A 19,583-nucleotide genomic window follows, 5' to 3' on the forward strand; every position below is an offset into this window, starting at 1 on the left:
TTTTGTCTTCTCCCTATCCTCTCCCTTTCCCTCCTTTTTGTGACGGAAGAGTAGCATATGTCTGCCTTCAGGCTCAGAGGAAGACAGGAGCAGAGAGTGAGAGAAAGAGGAGGGGTAGAAGAGAAAAAGACCTTAGACAGATGAGAGCATATGGTAATATCATATTCAAAAGGCACACTGTGCTGTCTCCATGGAGATGTTGCTTTGCCTGCAATGTTTCAGTGTGGCATTAAACTCCAAGTCTTACAGTGTGGAACATTACAATATTACATTTTATTGTTACTTTTGTATATTGATGCTTTTACTATTAATGCAGTAACATCTCCATGGAGACGAGAAGGTGGCAGACCAGCCAACCAAAAAGTTACATAGTGCAAGTTAACTGAACAGCACTAAGGTCAGTTGTCCAGATGATTTTTGAAAACAGACTTTTATTTTTTGTCAATTTATTATTATTTTTTAATGTAAATTTAGTTTAATTCTAAAACTCACTACAGTGTGTCACCTTCTGGAGGCGGCACGTCACGTTCAGGATTCCATGGAAACAAAGTTAAAACTACACTTTCTCTTCTTCGTGGAGGTGTATACTTTGGAATATTAAAGCCAAAAGAAGTACATTTCTATGGAAACAAGTTGATGTAGGTCCTCCTCCAGATCCATTAAGAGTCAGGCTTGTGGAGATGCGAGCCCACTCACAGTAAGGACACATGTTTTTAGATGTTTTTCAATAAAATAAAAACCATAATGAAAAAAAAACAAAAACAAATGTGCTTTTATTTGAGTCTATTTTTGGCAAGAAAGATAAATATGGCTATAATCAACAAAAAAAATTGAAAGAAAAAACAATTAGATAAGATATCTAATTGTTTTTTAAAGTAAAAATAATCTGGACTTTTAATCACAGTTTTGATCTTAGTTCTTTTGACTTCTTGACCCCTGCAGCAGCCTATAGACTGCTTTCAATTCAAAAGTTGTGTTTGTTTTAAATTGCTAATCGCTATGGTAACAGTCCTTATTTTTAATCATTCTGAAGCCAACAGTTCATATCAATATCATATTTTTATTTGAACAGACAAATCAAAGTGGTACAAAAGTGAAACCAGGACAATCAGAGCTGTAGAGTTACTTGGCCGATCCCAAAGTGAGTTTCTGCAGGTCCTGAATCCCGTCTTTATCGATGACTCTGACGTTAAATGAGGGAAGGTTCAAAATGAAACGCTTGTTCAGCTAAAAACAGACAGAAAAAAGTTATTAATGATTAAATCAGACCTGTTCTTCAAACTGTTCTGTGAGGAGCTTTAAACCATGTTCTAGTTGATGTCAGTTCCCATTGGGCACCGCAGTTTTCTAAAGTGGAAGTCAGCTGGCTTATGCGGTCGCAGAAGCAAAAACTTGGGGTTGGGAGGAGTTCGGAGATGCCACGGAGAAGGACTATTGGTCGGCCTCCAAGAGATTCTGGCAAACCGTTGTTGGATGGTGGAAGGAATACTTTTAGGATCTCCTCACTCCAACCGTCACGTCTTCCGAGGAAAAAGCAGAGACTGGGGACTCGGAAGCGGACTCGTCCATCACACTGGCAGAGTCACTGAGGTGGTTGGCAAGCTACTCGGTGGCAAGGCTCCGGGGGTGGACAAGATCCGTCCTGAGTACCTTAAGTCTCTGGTTGTTGTGGACCCGTCTAGCTGACATGTCTCTGCCACAATGCATGACAGTCGGGGACAGTGCCGCTGGACTGGCAGACTGGGGTGTTGGTCCCTCTGTTTAAGAAGACGGGACTGGCGGGTGTGTTTCAACTACAGGGGGATCACACTCCTCAGCCTTCCCAGTAAGGTCTATTCCAGGGTACTGGAGAGGAGAATCTGACCGGTAGTCGAACCTCTGATTCAGGAGGAGCAGTGCGGTTTTCATCCCAGTCGTGGAACACTGGACCAGCTCTATACTCTCCATCGGGTCCTCTGGGGTTCATGGGAGTTTGCCACAGTCCACATGTGCTTTGTGGATCTGGCAAAGGCATTCGGCCATGTCCCTTGTGGTGGCCTTTGGGGGGTGCTCTGGGAGTATGGAGTCTGGGGCTCTTTGCTAAGGGCTGTCTGGTCCCTGTATGACCAGAGCAGGAGCTGTGTTCAATTGCCAGCAGTAAGTCAGACCTGTTCCCGGTGCATGTTGGACTCCGCCAGGGCTGCCCTTTGTCACTGGTTCTGTTCATTGTATTTATGAACAGAATTTCTAGGTGCAGCCAGGGGCCGGAGGGGGTCCGGTTCGGAAACCGATTTGATCTCTGCTGTTTGCAGATGATGTCCTGATGGCTTCATTGAGCCAGGACCTGCAGCAGGTACTACGGTGGTCAGGTACTGGGGTGGTTTGCACCCGAGTGTGAAGTGGCTGGGATGATTAGCTCCTCCAAATTTGAGGCCATGGTTCTCGACCGGAAAAAAGGTGGCTTACCCTCTCCGGATGGGTGGAGAGTCCCTGCCTCAAGTGAAGGACTTCAAGTATCTCACGGTCTTGTTCAGAGTGAGGGAACAATGGAGCTTTAGATTGACAGGTGGATCGGTGCAGCGTCTGCAGTGATGCGGTCGCTGTATCGGACTGTCCTGGTAAAGAAGGAGCTGAGCCAAAAGGCAAAACTCTTGATTTACTGGTCAATCTACATTCCTATCCTCACCTATGGTCATGAGCTTTGGGTAATGACCAAAAGGACAAGATCACGAATACAAGTGGCCGAAAGGAGTTTCCTCTGCAGAGTGTGCAGGGCACTCCTTTAGAAAAAGGGGGAGGAGCTTGCTCACACTGGAGGAGCTTGAAGTAGAGCTGCTGCTCCTCCACATCGAGAGGAGCCAGCTGGGGTGGCTCGGTCATGTGTTCCATATGCCTCCCGGACGCCTCCCTAGGGAGGTTTTCCGGGCATGTCCCACCAGAAAGAGGCCCCTGGGAAGACCCAGGATACACTGGAGGGACTGTCTCTTGGCTGGCCTGGGAACACTGTGGGGTCCCACTGGAGGAGCTGAAGAAAGTGCCTGGGGTGACGGAAGCCTGGGAGTCCCTGTTTAGACTACTGCCCCCCACGACCCAGCTCTGGATAAGCGAAAGAAAATGGATGGATGGACATTGAGACTTTCTGTTCCAACTACAACCTGTAAATAGTCTCATTACACCAGTTTAAATGTCCAGCCAGAATATTAACTGAACTGATATTTGGAAGCCGATATCAGATCCAGAAAATGCTTCAGCATCTGGCACATTCCTTTTTTTTTAAATGAACTTTATTTTCGCTAATTAGAGTAAAAAACATGACTCACTTCCTCAATGCATTTCTTGAGGAGATCCATGGCCTCTTCTCTGGTCAGATCTGAAACAAGAGAAGAAAACACACCCAAGATTAAAGCTCATTTAATTAACAGAAATAATTAGCTCTTGTTATAAAACTAGTCCGTGGAATAAAGGTTTCGTGTTAATTACGTACAACACAAAAGCTTTGATTGGAACCACAACACTAATCCTTAAACAGCAGCTGGATCTAGATTATTCAGGTGGAGTTCTCTGTAACTGTCAGACTGCAAATGTGTTGACCTGGTTTAGGATTAATATCTCTCCAATTACTGGGCCTGTCGACATGAAACTAAAACTGGAGCAAAGTTCAGGGTCTTCTCTGTCAGAACGATAGAATGTATAAAAAAGTCAATGTGACGTCACCCATAGAATTTGGCTCTAGTCAAATGAAGCTCATCGATGCTAGCAGTTATAAGGGCCAATTTGGAGCCGAGTTCCATATTTGGATTTCCAATCGCCAGTGTCATAGCAACCAGTGCCAATCTAGAGCGAGGCTGTTGAAGGTGCATCTCTAGATGCATCAGTATTAGTGTACATCACATCAGTATTCATGTACCTGGCCTGTATCGTGTACATTTGTAATCGTGTACCTGGCCTGTAATATCGGTCGAGGATGGAGAGAGTGAGGAAGGCGCCGTATCCGTGTGCTGCAAACGGAGCTTTGGCCAAAGACGACAGATGGTCCATGTAAAACAGCCCCGGGCCGTCAGCGTCGTCGTAACCAGCCAGAAGCAGGTTCACATGGTACGGAGTCTGCGGAGGGACAAAACACACACCTTTGAGCTTAATTATCAAGAAAAACAAAAGCTGTAGCCGTTTAAGATCATTCACAACATCACACTCTTCTATAGGCATGAGTACCGCACGCCAACAGGTCAAACAGTTTATACTTTCGCTGTAAAAGTACAACTTGAGTTTCTGTTCTCCACTTGTTCTTATTATGGATTTGTTTTTTAGCAGCTCAGTGTGAGTTCAGAAGAGCAGAACGGAGGGACCAAAGGTGTCACATCTGCCGAGGTGCCCCGGGACAGACGACTGGAAAAGAGCCAGCACATTAAACTGTCTACTCTCAGCACCAGGACCTGTGTGATGCTTCAGTCCTGGCTCGATCCTGGCCAGGTCCTGGCTCAGAGCTCAAATCTGACTGGTCTAAGGTGGTAGGAAAATCTCAATTTTTTTATTTTTATTTTCTATGTACATTCCCAAAAAACTTTCCAGGTTTTTTAGAATTCCCAGAACGTGTGGGAACACTGACAAAGCAGATCCACAGCTGTCTCTCACACGTTAAACTTTATTTTTGAATGGCAAATAAGTGTTAGCGCCCCCTGCTGCTGCACAGACAGATCGACCCAAAAAAAAGAAGATGTAAATGAGAAAAACCCTGAGGCCAAACACACAAACATCAGAGCCAAGGAGAGAATTTGGGATATTTTTAAAGCCGCAACTTTGAATGTGAAGAAATTTAATGAACTTTGGTTTAACAAGTAAAACTGTAGAGGTGGAATTAATCTGAACCGTTGCAAAGTTGGAGGTTCTGCCACCTGCTTCTCTCTATGGAGATGTTCGTAGTGTTATCATGATACTAAAACTTGAAACTCTAAAACTCTTTTAGACAATATACTGTAATTTTCCAGATTAAATGGTAGTACTTTGTTTTCTATTTCCATGTGTCTTATATCTGTAATCCCTCAGTGTCCAGTAGGTTCATAGTGGTCCATGGGTGTATAATTATCTATGTGTCTTATACTTGTGAAAGATACAGAGCAAGATCATTCTAAAGATATTCAGAAAAGCTTAATTTCTGTCCTGTCAATGTCTTTTTCAGTACCGATACCTGCTCAAACCAGTATCGAGTTTCAATTCTAGTTTTAGTATCAATTAGTACCCGATTTGATACTTTTGACAGTCCTACGTGATAGTGCTGGAATGTTCCAGAGTGTAAATTTAAAATGGTCAAACATGTATTAAAAGACTGATTTAAATACTCAATTAGCCTATTGTTCCTATTGGGCACCGCACTTTTCTAACACAGAAGTCAATGGACTTGTTTCTTTAATTAAATAATTTCAGATGAATATTGTGATTTAAAATGATAACATAATGATCCACGGGTGTCAAAGATTATAACTATAGAAACACAAGCACAATAGGGCTGATTTAAACTTTTGATAATGTTTTAATAATGCTGCAGTCTTTATTCTAAAAGGCCTTCTGATGTGTGTACGATTCAGATACGATTACGATTATTTGAATAGTCACGATTATTTCAATTAATCGTTGCAGCCTTAAATGGAAGGCCCATTTCTCCTAAAATCAAATCTCTCATTTCTCTCAGTTGTTTAGTTGTAGTTGAGTTTATTTTTACCTCCTCTGGCTCTAACCCGTCTGAACTGTGCAGAGTCCTATAGTGGTACAGGTGCATTGTGGTTCATTTACATTTGTTTATCTCACTGAGTCCACAGCGGGAGGCGAGACGGGGCAGGTGTCGCGCTAACAAGCCCACCTCCAGAAAAAAGGTGCAAAGTATTCTCTGTTTATCGTTATTATTACGGTTACATGTATCAGAGAGAAGCAGGTGCAGGGGAGGGGAGGAAGCGTCTGGGGAGTGGAAGACACAAACATTTTTCATGTCAAACCACAGTCTAAGGGGAGAGAGGGGAGGGTCCCTGAGGAGAGAAAGAGAAATAGAGGGAGAGGGAGAAAGGGGGGATCCCAAGGGGGACTGGAGAGAGAAGGGGACCAGAGGGTGAGGGGAGAGAGAGACAGGGGTCCTGAGCAGGGCCGTCAACAGACGTTTGAGGGGCCCAGGTCAACAAGGCTTATATGGGCCCCCTCTAATGTAAATTAATATGCAGACGTTCCAATTCTGCACCCATAAGACCCTGGGGCCCGGGACAACCCCTTTGCCTCTCCCTGTCGACTCCATGGTAACGAGGGTGAGGAGGGATCGAGGGAAAGAAAAAGGAGGAGGGGGGTGCTATAAGTGAGTGTAGAGCGAGGGGGTGGGTCCCGAGGGTTGAAGGTGTGGGGGGTAAAGTACAGAATAATGGACTTGGACATGACAGAATGGTCCTGGTTCAGTCCCGGGTCAGTCCCGATCCAGTCTTCCTGAAGATATGGGACAGGCCTCTACTTTGACAATGTTTAAATCCAGGCTTCAAATGGTTCTGTTTAGCTGTGCATACGACTGAAAGGTTTTTATTTTGCCTCTTCTCTTTTAATGTTAATTTTGTGATTATTTTATGATGATTTATGTTGTTTATTTGTTACATTAATGTCCTTGTTAATCTTTAACCTCCTAAGACCTGAGCTCTTGCATGACATGTTTTATTAAATTTTCTTTGTTATTTGGGCTGACTGGGACCTGATGAGTCTAAATACAAAGAATTATCTTTTTACATTATGTAGTTTCTGGGAAAAGTGATGTAAAACGAATGTCCTCATATGTAGACATTTGAATCATTTTGCTCAAACATTTAAATAATGATCTGCAAAAACTATTTATTAAGACCCTGAACACAGCAACATTTGTCCTGAATGTAAAAACAAAATGAGAAACAACAACTGTGCCTCTTGGAACAATTTGTCTCATGTGAAGAGCTGCTGATAGGAGCAGGAAGACATGTGCCTTCACAAAACATTCTACACTCTTAAAATTTTTCTAAATTGAATATATTTACATTGTTGCTGTTCTTGTATGGTGTTATTCTTCTGGCCTAGACAACCCAAAATGTGGTGGTCCTAGGAGGTTAAAGCACTGGTACTCTGTGTACCAATTGTGAAACAGATAAACTTGCTTTGCCTTAGTAGTGAGACTCGCCAAAACCACAGATGCCTCGTTTACATTAAAGAGACTCGCGTTGGCTAGCTCAGTGTGTCTCAAAGCTAATGCTAACTTTTATTAAAACTAATGTAAAATATTTAAAAAAACAACCAGTTTAAATTTCAGTAAAGTTTAAAGGCACAGTGCGTTTCCATGGAATCATGAAGGTGATGTACCATCTCCAGGAAGTTCCAAAGTTAAAACCATACTTTGGCTATAATATTCCACAGTATAACAAAAAAAATCTCTATGGAGAATGTTCCAAAGGAGCAACATTTCCATGGAAACAAGCAGGGAGAGGCCCTACTCCAGGCCAAATAAGAGTCAGGTTTGAGGAGATGTGATTTATAGTGCAAATATTTTACTACTATTTGTTTTTTGTTTCTGGATCACTTCAGTTTGTGGCGTTATTTCAGTACTGTCAAAAATTGCATTAGCATTGAGACACAAACAACTATAAACATGGCATCCACCCTCAGCTCCCAGTCCAATGCTCCCTGTCCACCGCCTGATCCAAGTGTTAATGAATTTGATCATTATTAGGCAAAGAATGCACACAAATAAAATAGGAAAGATAGAAGAGATGCCAACAGCCTCTCCGGGCTAGCTTAGTCAACTAAACGATTGGTAGGACATGTCTCTATTGATACTCTGCAGTTACATCGCATTGGTGGTGTTCTGCATGTGCATCTATGGTGGAATGTTCCGCAGTTGCCATGATGACACAGTGCACGCACTGTCAAAAAAATTTTGTAAACTCAAGTCTGAAAGCATAAGGGGAAAAAAAGTGATTTAAAGAGCACATCTTCAGGAACCTGTGATCAATTCGAGTGTTCATGGTCCTGTTTATCAGTTTGACTTTCAACAAAAAGGCGAGTGACTAACTGAAAAACTGTTGGCTAATGCTTGTAATGTTATTTGAGAGGGACTTGTTTAACAGCACAAATCAGCTCACCTGTTGGAGTTCAGATAAGTCAGTTCTTTCTGGTCAGATTGTGTTAAAACAAAACTCAGATTAAAGTCTAACTTGAGTAACAGAGCTTCAGACAGAGCAGCGCCTCCAGTTAGCATCACACCCCCAGGAAATGTTGATGACATCAGCTGCAAAGTAACAATAGTGGATCAAAAATGCCTCTAGTGGACCACAGTCACGGTCCAGACAGATTACAGTTCTTTATTTCTACTCTTGTTGTGTAGAAAGTTCTATGGACTCAGGGACAGACACATCAATAACAAACTGTGCTCCGGTAATGACTTGAATATTAAGTGATTTTTAAACTTGTGAATAAACTTTCCTCAGACATGTTCACATCTCATGTTTGTGTCTTTAGGCTTGAACACAAATCTATAAAAACACGCTGATATTCTAACCCTCATGTCCCATCGATCCTTCACTCCCACAATTCAAACTTTTACCACCATCTCACCTGTCAATGTATAATTTTTATATTCACAGACATAAGAGACATGGTCTAATCAGAGTACTGCATTCTGAATACTCTGAATACTGTTACACAGAGGCACATTTAAAATTATAAAGACCGTAGACTGTATAAAGAAGTGAACTTAGTGAGTGTGATGTCACCCACAGCGTCTGGCTCCAGTCAAATGAAGCTCGTCGAGGCTAGAGCAGTTATAGGGACCAATTTGGAGCAGAGTTCAATATTTGGAATTCCAACCGTGAGTATCATAGCAGCCAAAGTGCCAATCCAGAGTGAAGCTGTTGAAGGTAACGCCTGCACCGCTGGTTTAGCAGGGAACCAACCTGTTGCTAATGCTACCGGGAGTGACCTCTGGGAAAGAAGGCGCCTGATTGGTTTGTTATTAATGTTCATATCTTGATTTACAGACACAATAGTGAAATAAAAATCCCAGGATCATGTAGAGCGGGTTAATACAAACATTTTAAGACCAAAATGACGAGTCTGACAGCAGCAGATACAGAGAGGGGGCCACAGTTTTTCAATAGAAAGTGAATTGGAGCCAGATGGAGCCGGAAGCGTGCCCATGATCACTTCCTGTTTGGAACGCTGTGGCTAGCATTTATATATACAATGTATGGCTTCACAGTTTGTTCTAAATTTATTTATCACTGATCAAAGTAATAAATAAAAGAAGAGCAGAGCTTTATGTTTTTCTCTTTGACTCTGTGTAGTTTGAGCCAAAATTACAGGATGAAATACCACCATGTAATCCTTAGAGTTTAGAAAAGTGGTGGTTACTGCATGAGCATTCAGAGTACGTGTTCGTAGTACATGTACTTCCCAACACTAATGACTGATATGACTGCGGCTAAGGTGATTCACATAAAGCGAATCTTTTGCTTTGAGTCTTGTTCAAACTGGAATCCTTAGGGGGGCATAAGTTGTGTTTACAGATCTACAGAGAGGAGCAGACTGAAACTGGAGGTCCCTCAGGCCTGATCGCTTTGGGGAATCGGTCGGTTGATTAACAGGTGGTTTATAATATGGCAACGCTTCTATTAATTTAGGGGAAAAACATTAACAAACTCCAACTTTTCTATATCGTAAACCCTGCTGGATATGATTGGATTTAAGAAGATTTTGTCCCATGTATTTGAGCAAAATGTGTCTTGCCCATAGACTGTTTATATAAATGGACAGAGCTAACCTGCTAGCTGCCGAATAACAAATATGAAGTGATCATGGGCTGCACTTCTAGCTCGACTCTGGTTCCAATTCACTTTACTTTAGAAAACTGTGGCCCCTCTCTCTGTAACTGCTACCGCCAGATTCGTCATTTTGGCTTTAAAATATTTGTATTAACCCTGCTCTACATGATCCTGGGGTTTTTATTTCAAATCAAGATGTCAACATTAATAACAAGGTCGCTCCCACTAGCATTAGCAACAGGTTTGATGAGAGCGGTGGTGAGAACGGGAAGGGGCGTTACCACAGCCTCGCTCCAGATTGGTTGCTATGATACTCGTGTTCGGAATTTCCAAATATGGAACTTGGCTCCAAATTCTTTCTTTCTTTCTTTTTTATTTGACAGGGACCATGTACAAATTCATTAATCTTACACGTAAAAGATGATTTGTTTAACTACAATAAAAAAAATGACCCCATGTCCAATAAAGTATGTTCCCCCCAGTCCAGACTAATATAAAAATCATTATGTGCAGGTTTATACAGTGAAGACAGAGCAGCACCAATTAACTAGACTGATGTGGACACGTTTGATTATTTAAAATGTACTTTTTCAAATTTCTAGTAAAACTATTAAAATCCAGAGACAATTTCAGACTGTCTGGAAGCTGATTCCACTGCCTAATGGTTTGATAAGAAAAAGCCGATTGAGCAAAGGCCGAGGATCTTTTTGGAACTATGCAATTTCGGTTTACGCAGGAACTGGAGCCGAACGCTGTGGGTGACGTCACACTCACTTAGTCCACTCCTTTATAGTCTATGGTCTCTCCCCAGTACAAATCTATTGTATAAGCGGACTTTGAGGTCAAAAACCACTGCCTGCTGTCTGCATGTAATTATTAAAGAGTTTAATTGTCAACAAATGAGAAGGTGCGTTTTGTTTTGTGAAAAGTGCTTATAAGCTCATTGGTGAATAATTAGGATGCTCTGATGAGGAGGAGTGAGGAGTAACTTTGGACCACTGCAAAGTATTTAAAATAAACCACTCAAGTACACTGCCTTTAAGATCATTATTAGACTAACAAAGTCCCATTCACAGGACAAAAATGAACCTTTCCTGAACATCTATAAAGTGATCTTGAGCTGTATCAGAACAAGTATAAGACACAGACTAGTATACGCACATGGGCCACTATGGACCTACTGGACACTGAGGGATTACACAAATATAAGACCACATGGGAATAGAAAACAAAGTATGAACATTTAACATGGAACATCACAGTATATTGTCTAAAGAAAGAGTGTTTTTATTATCATAGTATTGGGATCTGTATCAAGTCTTAGTATCAAAATAGAGTTTGAAATTTTAGTAGACAGCACTAATGGTGGGGGACCCTCTACAAGAAAAGTTACATCGTGTAGCTTTAAAGCCCACTGCTCACTATTGTCCATATAGTTGTTATTCCCGTAGCTCCTGTTTGCTTGTTGTAAACAAACAGAGTCCTATAGCTTCATCTCAAGGTTGCTCTTGTCGGAGGAGAACATCATAATTCATGTTTTTGCCGTTAGCTGGTTTTGTATCGGTATTTTTATTTGCCCCACAGTCATGAATTTACTTGTACAACATTTACGAATTTGCACAGATCTCTAGAGTATCCACGAATGTAGCGCTAGCATCCTGTGCTACCTCCAAGCTACGATTTTCCCTCCATCATCAACATCCGCGCACATGGACGTTTGCAAATGAGGTTTTCATAAACATATTTCTACAGCGTTTAGCCTCAAAACATGTGGAGTGGAGAATATGAAATCAAAACCAGAGAGAGATGGTACAGCTAACTGGATCTCAGCAAGTTTGGTTTTGCAAGTTTTTGATGTAGCCTGAGTTTAGACTATGGGCAGCTAATGGCTAATAATAATAAAAAAATACTAGCACTAACAAACTGCAATATGTACACAACCAGGCAAAAGTTTGGACATCATTATTTTTACTACTTTCTACATTTTATAAACACAGACATCAAAAATATTAAGTAAGATATATGGAATTATGTAGTAAAGAGAAAGTGTTAAATAACTCTTCAATTTTATTTTTTTTTATATTGAAATCCTCAAAGTATCCTCCCTCTGCTTTGTTGAAAAATATTTAGTAGAATTATTTACATTTTTACTGGTACTTACAACATAATGTTATATATTTGATGTCTTCGATGTGTATGTAAAATGTAGACGGTAGTAAAAAAAATAAAATAAAAAAAAACATCAAATGAGAGGACGTGTCCAAATTTTTGACTAGTTGTATTGGCTGTATGATTTTTGGGGTCAGTATTTCTTGTGGTGCTTTTTCCTTTGCGTTAGTGGGGACTTTACTTGTCTGTACCATTTGAGCTGTAGAAGGTTGAATTATTACCTATCTTCACTATAGACACAAGCTAATGACCTAAGTGTTGCGTTCTGCTGCTTGATTATCGCAGTTTGTTTTTGTAGGATCATTTTCTGGCTTAACGGTTGACGTGTAAGTGGCATAAATTCATTATTCTGCATTTACTTCAGCAAAGTAAAGAACTCCAAAATGTGTTCTCGTGATTGGCCTAGTTCTGAGCTTTCACATGAGGCCTGTCCACATACTAAGAATGAGACACACTTGTATGTGTCCTTTTAGCGGTGTTGATTCTTAAATGGACTGTGATCCTACGTCTTAACATATTCTGGATCAACTCCAAATTCTTACAACTCGATATCAAATCAGGTTATAACAGTGTTTCTGCCCTTTAAATTGACCTGACTCTGGAGTTTACAGAGTTTTTTTGTTTGTCAGTAAAGTGAGAATAATGAGTTTAAAAGTATGTGTGCTGCCCATAGACTGTATATATATAAATGGACATAGCTAACCTGCTAGTCGCTGCATTCCAAACAGGAAGTGATAATGGGCATACTTCTGGCTCCATCGACTCTGATGGCATTTCACTTCCTATTGAAAAGCTGTGGCCCCTCTCTGTAACTGCTGCTGTCAGACTCATCATTTTGGTCTTAAAATGTTCGTATTGACCCGCTCTACATGATCCTGTGGAATACCTTGCAACAATATTTTATGAAATGTATTGCATAGTATACATTGTTAGGTACAGTAATTGTACTCTGCTTTTTAAACTCTAGATGGTGCTTTTCACGATATATCCATTTATATTTTACACCTCAAACTAAAATAATGCATTACTAATGTAAATTGTGTATGGTGTGGACCACTGTAAGAACGGCTGCTTTGCTGCAGCCAAACGTGGATCCAATAAATAAATCCTGGTGTTTTTATTTCGCCATTTGGTCCGTGATTCAAGATATAAACATTAATACCAGACCAATCAGGCGTCTTCTTACCTCAAGGTCGCCCCCACTAGTTTTAGCAACAGGTTTGATTGACAGCATTGCTAAATGCCCACTCCATGCTAAACCAGCAATGTGTGTGGTAAGGGGCGTTACCTTCAACAGTTTCTCTCCAGATTGGCTCTTTGGTTACTATGATACTCGTGGTCTGAATTCCAAATATAATACTGGTGCCGATCCATTAAAACAGTTGCTTTTGTGTCCTCGTTTAAGCCTGGACTCCACTGCTCGGATCATAATTTTTATACTTGACAAACAAGCTAAAGTATTTAAGATGAATCACTGCAATTTGGATTTAACAGAGCCTGGATACTGATGGAGTAGATCTTAGCCTGTCATGATTGGGATTCACGCCCCCTAGTGCCCTCTATCTGCAGGTAAGGCCGGGTCAATTGTGATTGTAAAACCTTTGAAATGACTATGATGCAGGCTACATACATACGATATGGACTTGATGGTAAAACGTCTCTTTAGCGCCATCTAATGAAGCCAAAAGAGAGCTAGCTGCTATAAGACAAACAGCTCAGGTGGTCGGTAAATAAATACAAATGTAAACAGTGTAGCTTGTTTTAATTAACCTAGCGCCGCTTTGCTAACACACCTCCGCTGTGAGCATATGTCTTTTATGGAGAGTGGGAGGGCCTCTGAGTTAATTTGAGGTTTGCAGCTTGTGTTGGGATTGCACCTTCACCTCGATGCCTTTTCGCTAATTTGTTAAGAGCAGAGCAGCGGCCGCCTGTCACAACAGCAGAAGGACAAAAATAATTAAGAATAACAATTAGTGTGACTCATAATGGGACCACAGCCAAAACTACAGAGAGGGAGAGGGGGACAAAGAGAGGAGGAGGAGAGAGAAGGAAGGAGGGAGGAGAGGATGACAGAGGGAAGGAGGAGGAGAGAAGGGAGGAGAGGAAGAAAGTGGGAGAGGAGGATACGGAGGGAGAGGAAGAGAGAGGAAGAGGGAAGGAGGATGGGTGCGAGAGGAAGAGAGGGGAAGAAAAAGGAGGAGGAGAGAGGGAGTGGGAGAGAGACAGAGGTGGAGAGACTGAGAGAGGCAGAGTGAGGAAGAGAGAAGTAGAGAGAGGACAGAAGAGGAGGAAGAGGAGTGAGGGAGAGAGAAGGAGAATAGGAGAAGGGAGGGGGAGGACAGAGTGCAGAGACAGGACAGTAGAGAGCAAAGGGAGGGAAAGAGAGAGAGAGGGAGAGAGGAAGAACAGGAGGAGGAGGGTCCCAGAGGAGGAACAAGAGTCCCAAGACGATCCATCTCCCAAAAGTACAACTTCAACTGATGCTAGAAAAGCAAAACACTTTTATGAGGACGATATAGAGATGGGGTTTCAAAGAACTGAACTGTGCCATTGCATCAGTTTTAACCAGCTCAATATTTTTAAATAAAAATATTTTCAGTCTAATATTCAAAATTAGTATTCCACAATTTTGATTTAATACAGGTTTCTTCTTTGTACAGGTGGGTACTATGACATTTTTTTGTTTAATTAATTCATTTTTAGCAAAAACAAAATCAAATTAACTGGACTGAACCTCTATTAAAGTTAAATGAACATTCTATTATTGTAGATTTCAGCTTGTTTGGGTCAAAGTCGAGGTGAATCTCAGAGGAGCAGTGCAGGTGTCTCAAGTTTCAGAGGAACAAAGGAACACAGACTCACAACAAGCTCAAACCAATATGAGCCAACGTGATCCAGTGTGAGCCGATGCGAGTGGATCTGTCAAAACCCAAACCGAGCTCTGATGCTTAAAGTGACTCAGCCGAAGGTCAACAGGGAACAGCCTCCAGAAAAATATGACGTCTTTAACACGAGAAACTGAGACGTGAGCCGGGTTTGTGCAGCACTGGGGTCGTGAGTCGGGTTTCAGTTTCAATAAAATAAGAGGGAAAAATAAAAAAGTCCTAATACAAAGATCTACTTCAGAAAGAATGAACACAGCACTGAGTAACATCACACTCAGGGATGGGCCAATGTGGTTCTTCTGAGCCGATATGATATCATATTTGGCCTGCTGCTGTGCAATATCTACAATATCTGCAAAAATTATCGAGTAACTGTAACTTCCTACTATCCACATCAGCTGAGATCTTTTAGTTTATCTTATGTTCATGTGAACTCACCCTGCTCCGGAGATAATCTGCCAGATTCTTTCTTGTGAAGTTTGCTGCGGCTGATGGACTGAGTTCATAACCTAGAAAAAAGCAGTGGTAATCAATATTCATAGAATTGATTAGTTCAATATTTGCAAATTTACCTGATAGATATTGCTCATAAAAATAGAATATTATCAATATGAATCTGGCTATTACCTTCCATCTGGGAATGTGAAATAATACAATAAAAATCATGTTAAATGATCTATTTTACAAGCAGCAACACTAATACTTCACAACAAGTCACAATAATCATTAGATCAACTTAACTTTCAGTATATGAAGTTAGAACAATAATTTTTGGAGTAAATATTTATCGTGTTACATTTTTGCACTATTGGGAAATTTATTAGCTATATGATGAAATGTGAGCTGTAGAAGGTTGAATAAATAACTTCAATGACTCATTACAGATTCAAATGAACAGCTAAAGTATTTAATTCTGCTGTTTATTGCAGCTCATGATTTTTAACAATACTGTAGATTTAGAATAGTTTTTATGGTTTAAATATGCTCTTGGATTTTTGTGCCAGTAGCATAAACGATAATACTGAAACTCATTTATCGTCAATATTTACTTAAGCAATATATCTCGCTTCAAAATGTGTTATTGTGACAGGCCTACACATATTAAAGCAAAAATATGTACAAGAATGTACCTACTTCTTGCCTACAATATTACACGTATGATAATAACTTTTGTACTTCTTCAAACTGAACAAAAACGTGCTTAGAGCGTTGATTTACCATTTCTCATTTTGTAGAGCTGTACGTTTTTCTGGATGTACTCCGCGAACTGCACCGTGTCTCCCGCTTCTCCCACACACAGCAGCAGGATCTTTTCACTCAGTTTGAACATTTTATCATAATCTGGAAAACAGCACAAGCACTTATGAAACAATGTGTGTTATTACTTTCACTTTCACATCTTAATGTTAGCGCTACGTCTGTAAAAACAAGCGTTCATTAATCGGAAGTGGAAGCACCGATGGTAAAACTGAAATAAAATAGTTATCGTGGTGAATAACAATGATGATTAATTATACGGCGGTTACAATTACATTCAGTTAGCTTCGTTAGCTCATTCAAGATTAAAATTACAAACCAGTCCCAAAAACAAGATCGCAAATTTCACTTGAACAGCTTTATCGTGCTCAATGTACCCTTTGATTTGCATGTATTATCTTAATCATCACAATAACAACTTAAAGTCAAGGCTTTGTTTTGATTTTTAGACAAACCGGTTGGATGCTAATGCTAAGATAACGCGTTGTCATTACCGTGTTTCATCTGAATTATGCTGCTGGCTGCGACATTATCCGCGGCGACGAGCACAAAATCGGGTCCCTGGATTCCGATTAGATACTCCATGGTGTATAAATAGTGTACAACTAAATAATGATCCTTTAAAGTCTTATTTTGGCTTGTCTGATTTCGCCTATCTGGATTACACAGCAAAAGTGTGATGTAGCTGTCGCGCTCTGTTGACGTCACAGGGGCGGACGCAAACGTGTTTTCAACGTGATTCAGGCGGGCGATTTGAGTTTAGCGGCGCTTGTTGTGGCTGGAGTTAGCGGTATTTTTAACAGGTTTTGGACAATTTTGTGCCTTCAATTTGAGCAGAAAGGACCAAGCGATGCCTCTGGAAATAATGAAGGAGTTGGATGGTGGTAACGAGCCGCAGAGGAGACGGTCGGCGCGGTTAAGTCCTTCACAGACAAATCAAACAAGTGACAACAAAATGGCGCCTTCAGCTGCTTTTGTGAAACGCCGCATCACAGTGAAGAAAATAGCGCCCAGAAAAAACACTTTAGCCCCGTCAGAGCACGACAAGGAGAACACGCTGAAGAGAGCAGCTTCGGAAGGAGTCCAGGTGAAAAAACAGAAGGTAAAGCTCAATACGGAACATTTCTGATAATCAAGTTGCATGACTACACACTGCTGCTGCACATTAGCTACATACTCTCAATGTATGAAAGGTATCAAATCTGCTTCATTTTTTGTTTTAACATTATTTTACTTATGAATTAATGATTCTGCAGACTATTGAATTATTTTTACACAGTGTGATAACACCAGTTCCGGGCAGGAAGATAAGTAGGTTATAATATCTTGTAATATCAGCACACTTATTTGGATTTTTCTTATTATTGTGATTGTTGTTATTATTATTTACGTTATTTGTATTATTTTCGTTATCACTATTTATTCACACAATTTTAATGTGATAATGTGTATATCAATCAATCTTTAATTATAAAGCCCTTCACAACACTCCAAGTGACCAAGTGCATTTCAATAAAAATCAGAACAATATGAAAACATGCAATGCATTTAACAGTGAAGTAATAAAACAAACTTTACATAACGTCAACTATTATTAAGTGGAAAATGCAGTGACAAGCCTTCAAGTGCAACTGCAGCCACTGTGCATTCTAGTCCCAGACCTTAAAGTTAAGGTACTTCGCTCTCTGCATCTGACCCATCCTTCAGTGTCCCTAGGTTAAACCTGCATTTGAGCCATCCCTAGTTGTCTTTGGGTTAAAGTACCTCAGATGGAGCACTCGCCCTATTATCCATGTTATCATCAAATATGTTGTGAAACTCCATATTGTAACTATAAACTTCTAATTAATTTGTTTTTTTACTTTCAAAGATTTCTACACCCGACAAAGTCCAAACTCGAAACAGTTCCTCTGGGAAGAAGCCAAAGGCGTCCACCATACCCTCACCCATCCTCCCATCTCCTCCTCCACCTCTCACTGCCAAGATCCCCAAAGTCCAGACCAGAGCCCGGACCCCAGAAATCCAGACCAAGAACCAAACCCCAAAAGTTCAGACCAGGAAGCAGACCCCGAAAGTCCAGACCCAAACCGAGGATCAAAACCATCAGCCTGACCCAGTAGACATGGTTTGGTCTCAAAAAGTCCGGCGTTCCTACAGCCGACTCAGCGACACATCCCTAAACAGCCCTAACTCTCGCCTCACACTCTTTGGTTTCGAAAAACTCCAAACTCCAGAAGTGATCCGTAAAGATGGGAACAAATCAGGTCTGGAAGCTTCTGGATCCTTCTCGACACTCCCTTCATTCATGTCTTTGTTAGAGGCAGAGGATTGTGCTGCTGAACCAGATCTGAACATCCCAGGAGTGGTGGTGGTCAAACAGAAAAGGAGGAGGAAGAAGGTGCAGTGCATTGACAATAACGAAATTGAGGAACTCGCTGCAAAAATGAACGCAGAATTTGAAGAGGCCGAGGAGTTCGAGCTGTTTGTGGAGTGAAGATGTTTAGAGCATTGGATGTGGAAAATAGAACGCAATCAGGCAAAACATTTAGACTGTCTGAGACAATATCTGAATATGTGCGTGTGGTCTGTACACTATCGGTTCTTCCTTGGACTAAATCAGGACTGAACCAGGATTTAAGCAAGACTAACTTTTTGACATGCACTGACCCAGTTGTCTTGACCAGTGATTCTTAACTGTATAGGGCTATGAGTGCCACCTTGGGGTAAATAATATATTGCAGTTAAAGTGTGAATGGGCAGATTACAATTTCCAGAAAAAACATTAAGCAAAAAGATTTTTTTTTAAAAGAACTAAACTCCTGGACTATTATGATTTATCAAACTCTGATCCTTCTTTTTATATCGACTTGAACACGTCGACTTTAAAGAGTAAAGGTTCAAATGCTCTTCATCTCTTCATTTCAAACAACCACCATGTTTTTTCACTTCACTCTGTTCAGTTGTTGTGACGTTTTGTTTGACAATTCCAAAAAATGTTGGAAATGACTATTATAATTGTATTAGATTTGTGTATTTCTATTTTCCATTTTAGAACCGTTTATGTTGTAAAGCAGCGATTCTCAAGATGGCAGAGTGTCATGTAGCTTGTAGTTGTGTGCGGCTGAAGAAAGGTTAAAGATTTTGTATTCAGTGATGGAGTAAATCTAGAAACATCACTGACCAAAATGGGATGTTTTCTTTGTAAATAAATTATCATTTCTGTAACAATTGTACATCATTTTCACAAACGTTTCTGTAGGCACTACTGTATTTTTAAAGGTAGGGTATAGGCGTGTCACTCTATCACATTTTAAAGTCCCATATTTTGTTGAAGTAAATATAGATGATAAACGATATTATTGAAACCAAAACATAAACTAGAATTATCCACAAAAACAATTCTAAATCTAGAGTATTGTTAAAAAATATGAACTGCAAGGAATGAATAACAAAATGAAACGCTTAATTCATTATTTTGTGTCTGTAA

The 19,583-nt window shown here is 40.5% G+C and overlaps 2 protein-coding genes across 2 annotated transcripts; one reads left to right on the forward strand and one right to left on the reverse strand.

The window, feature by feature from the left end:
* Positions 1-796: 796 nt before the first annotated feature.
* Positions 797-16,787, reverse strand: psmb2 (proteasome 20S subunit beta 2). The gene is made up of 6 exons (XM_033975669.2): positions 16,591-16,787; positions 16,058-16,180; positions 15,278-15,348; positions 3,921-4,083; positions 3,300-3,349; positions 797-1,227 (listed from the first exon to the last, which is right to left on the reverse strand). Exons 1-6 carry the CDS (start codon positions 16,679-16,681, stop codon positions 1,123-1,125), a joined length of 603 nt encoding a protein of 200 aa, XP_033831560.1. The 5' UTR covers positions 16,682-16,787; the 3' UTR covers positions 797-1,122.
* Positions 16,788-16,820: 33 nt separating this feature from the next.
* cdca5 (cell division cycle associated 5) lies at positions 16,821-19,321 on the forward strand. The gene is made up of 2 exons (XM_033975668.2): positions 16,821-17,198; positions 17,967-19,321. Exons 1-2 carry the CDS (start codon positions 16,947-16,949, stop codon positions 18,588-18,590), a joined length of 876 nt encoding a protein of 291 aa, XP_033831559.1. The 5' UTR covers positions 16,821-16,946; the 3' UTR covers positions 18,591-19,321.
* Positions 19,322-19,583: the final 262 nt, after the last annotated feature.

The sequence above is a fragment of the Periophthalmus magnuspinnatus genome, chromosome 11 (assembly GCF_009829125.3).
Source record: "Periophthalmus magnuspinnatus isolate fPerMag1 chromosome 11, fPerMag1.2.pri, whole genome shotgun sequence".
Classification (NCBI taxonomy): domain Eukaryota; kingdom Metazoa; phylum Chordata; class Actinopteri; order Gobiiformes; family Gobiidae; genus Periophthalmus; species Periophthalmus magnuspinnatus.

Coding starts and splice junctions, on each gene's coding strand:
- cdca5 (XM_033975668.2), top strand. CDS start 16,947: ATGCCTCTGGAAATAATGAAGGAGTTGGATGGTGGTAACGAGCCGCAG. Junction 17,199..17,966: donor TCCAGGTGAAAAAACAGAAG/GTAAAGCTCAAT, acceptor TTACTTTCAAAG/ATTTCTACACCCGACAAAGT.
- psmb2 (XM_033975669.2), bottom strand. CDS start 16,681: ATGGAGTATCTAATCGGAATCCAGGGACCCGATTTTGTGCTCGTCGCC. Junction 3,350..3,920: donor CGACCGATATTACAGGCCAG/GTACACGATTAC, acceptor CTCTTGTTTCAG/ATCTGACCAGAGAAGAGGCC. Junction 1,228..3,299: donor TCAAGAAATGCATTGAGGAA/GTGAGTCATGTT, acceptor GTCTGTTTTTAG/CTGAACAAGCGTTTCATTTT.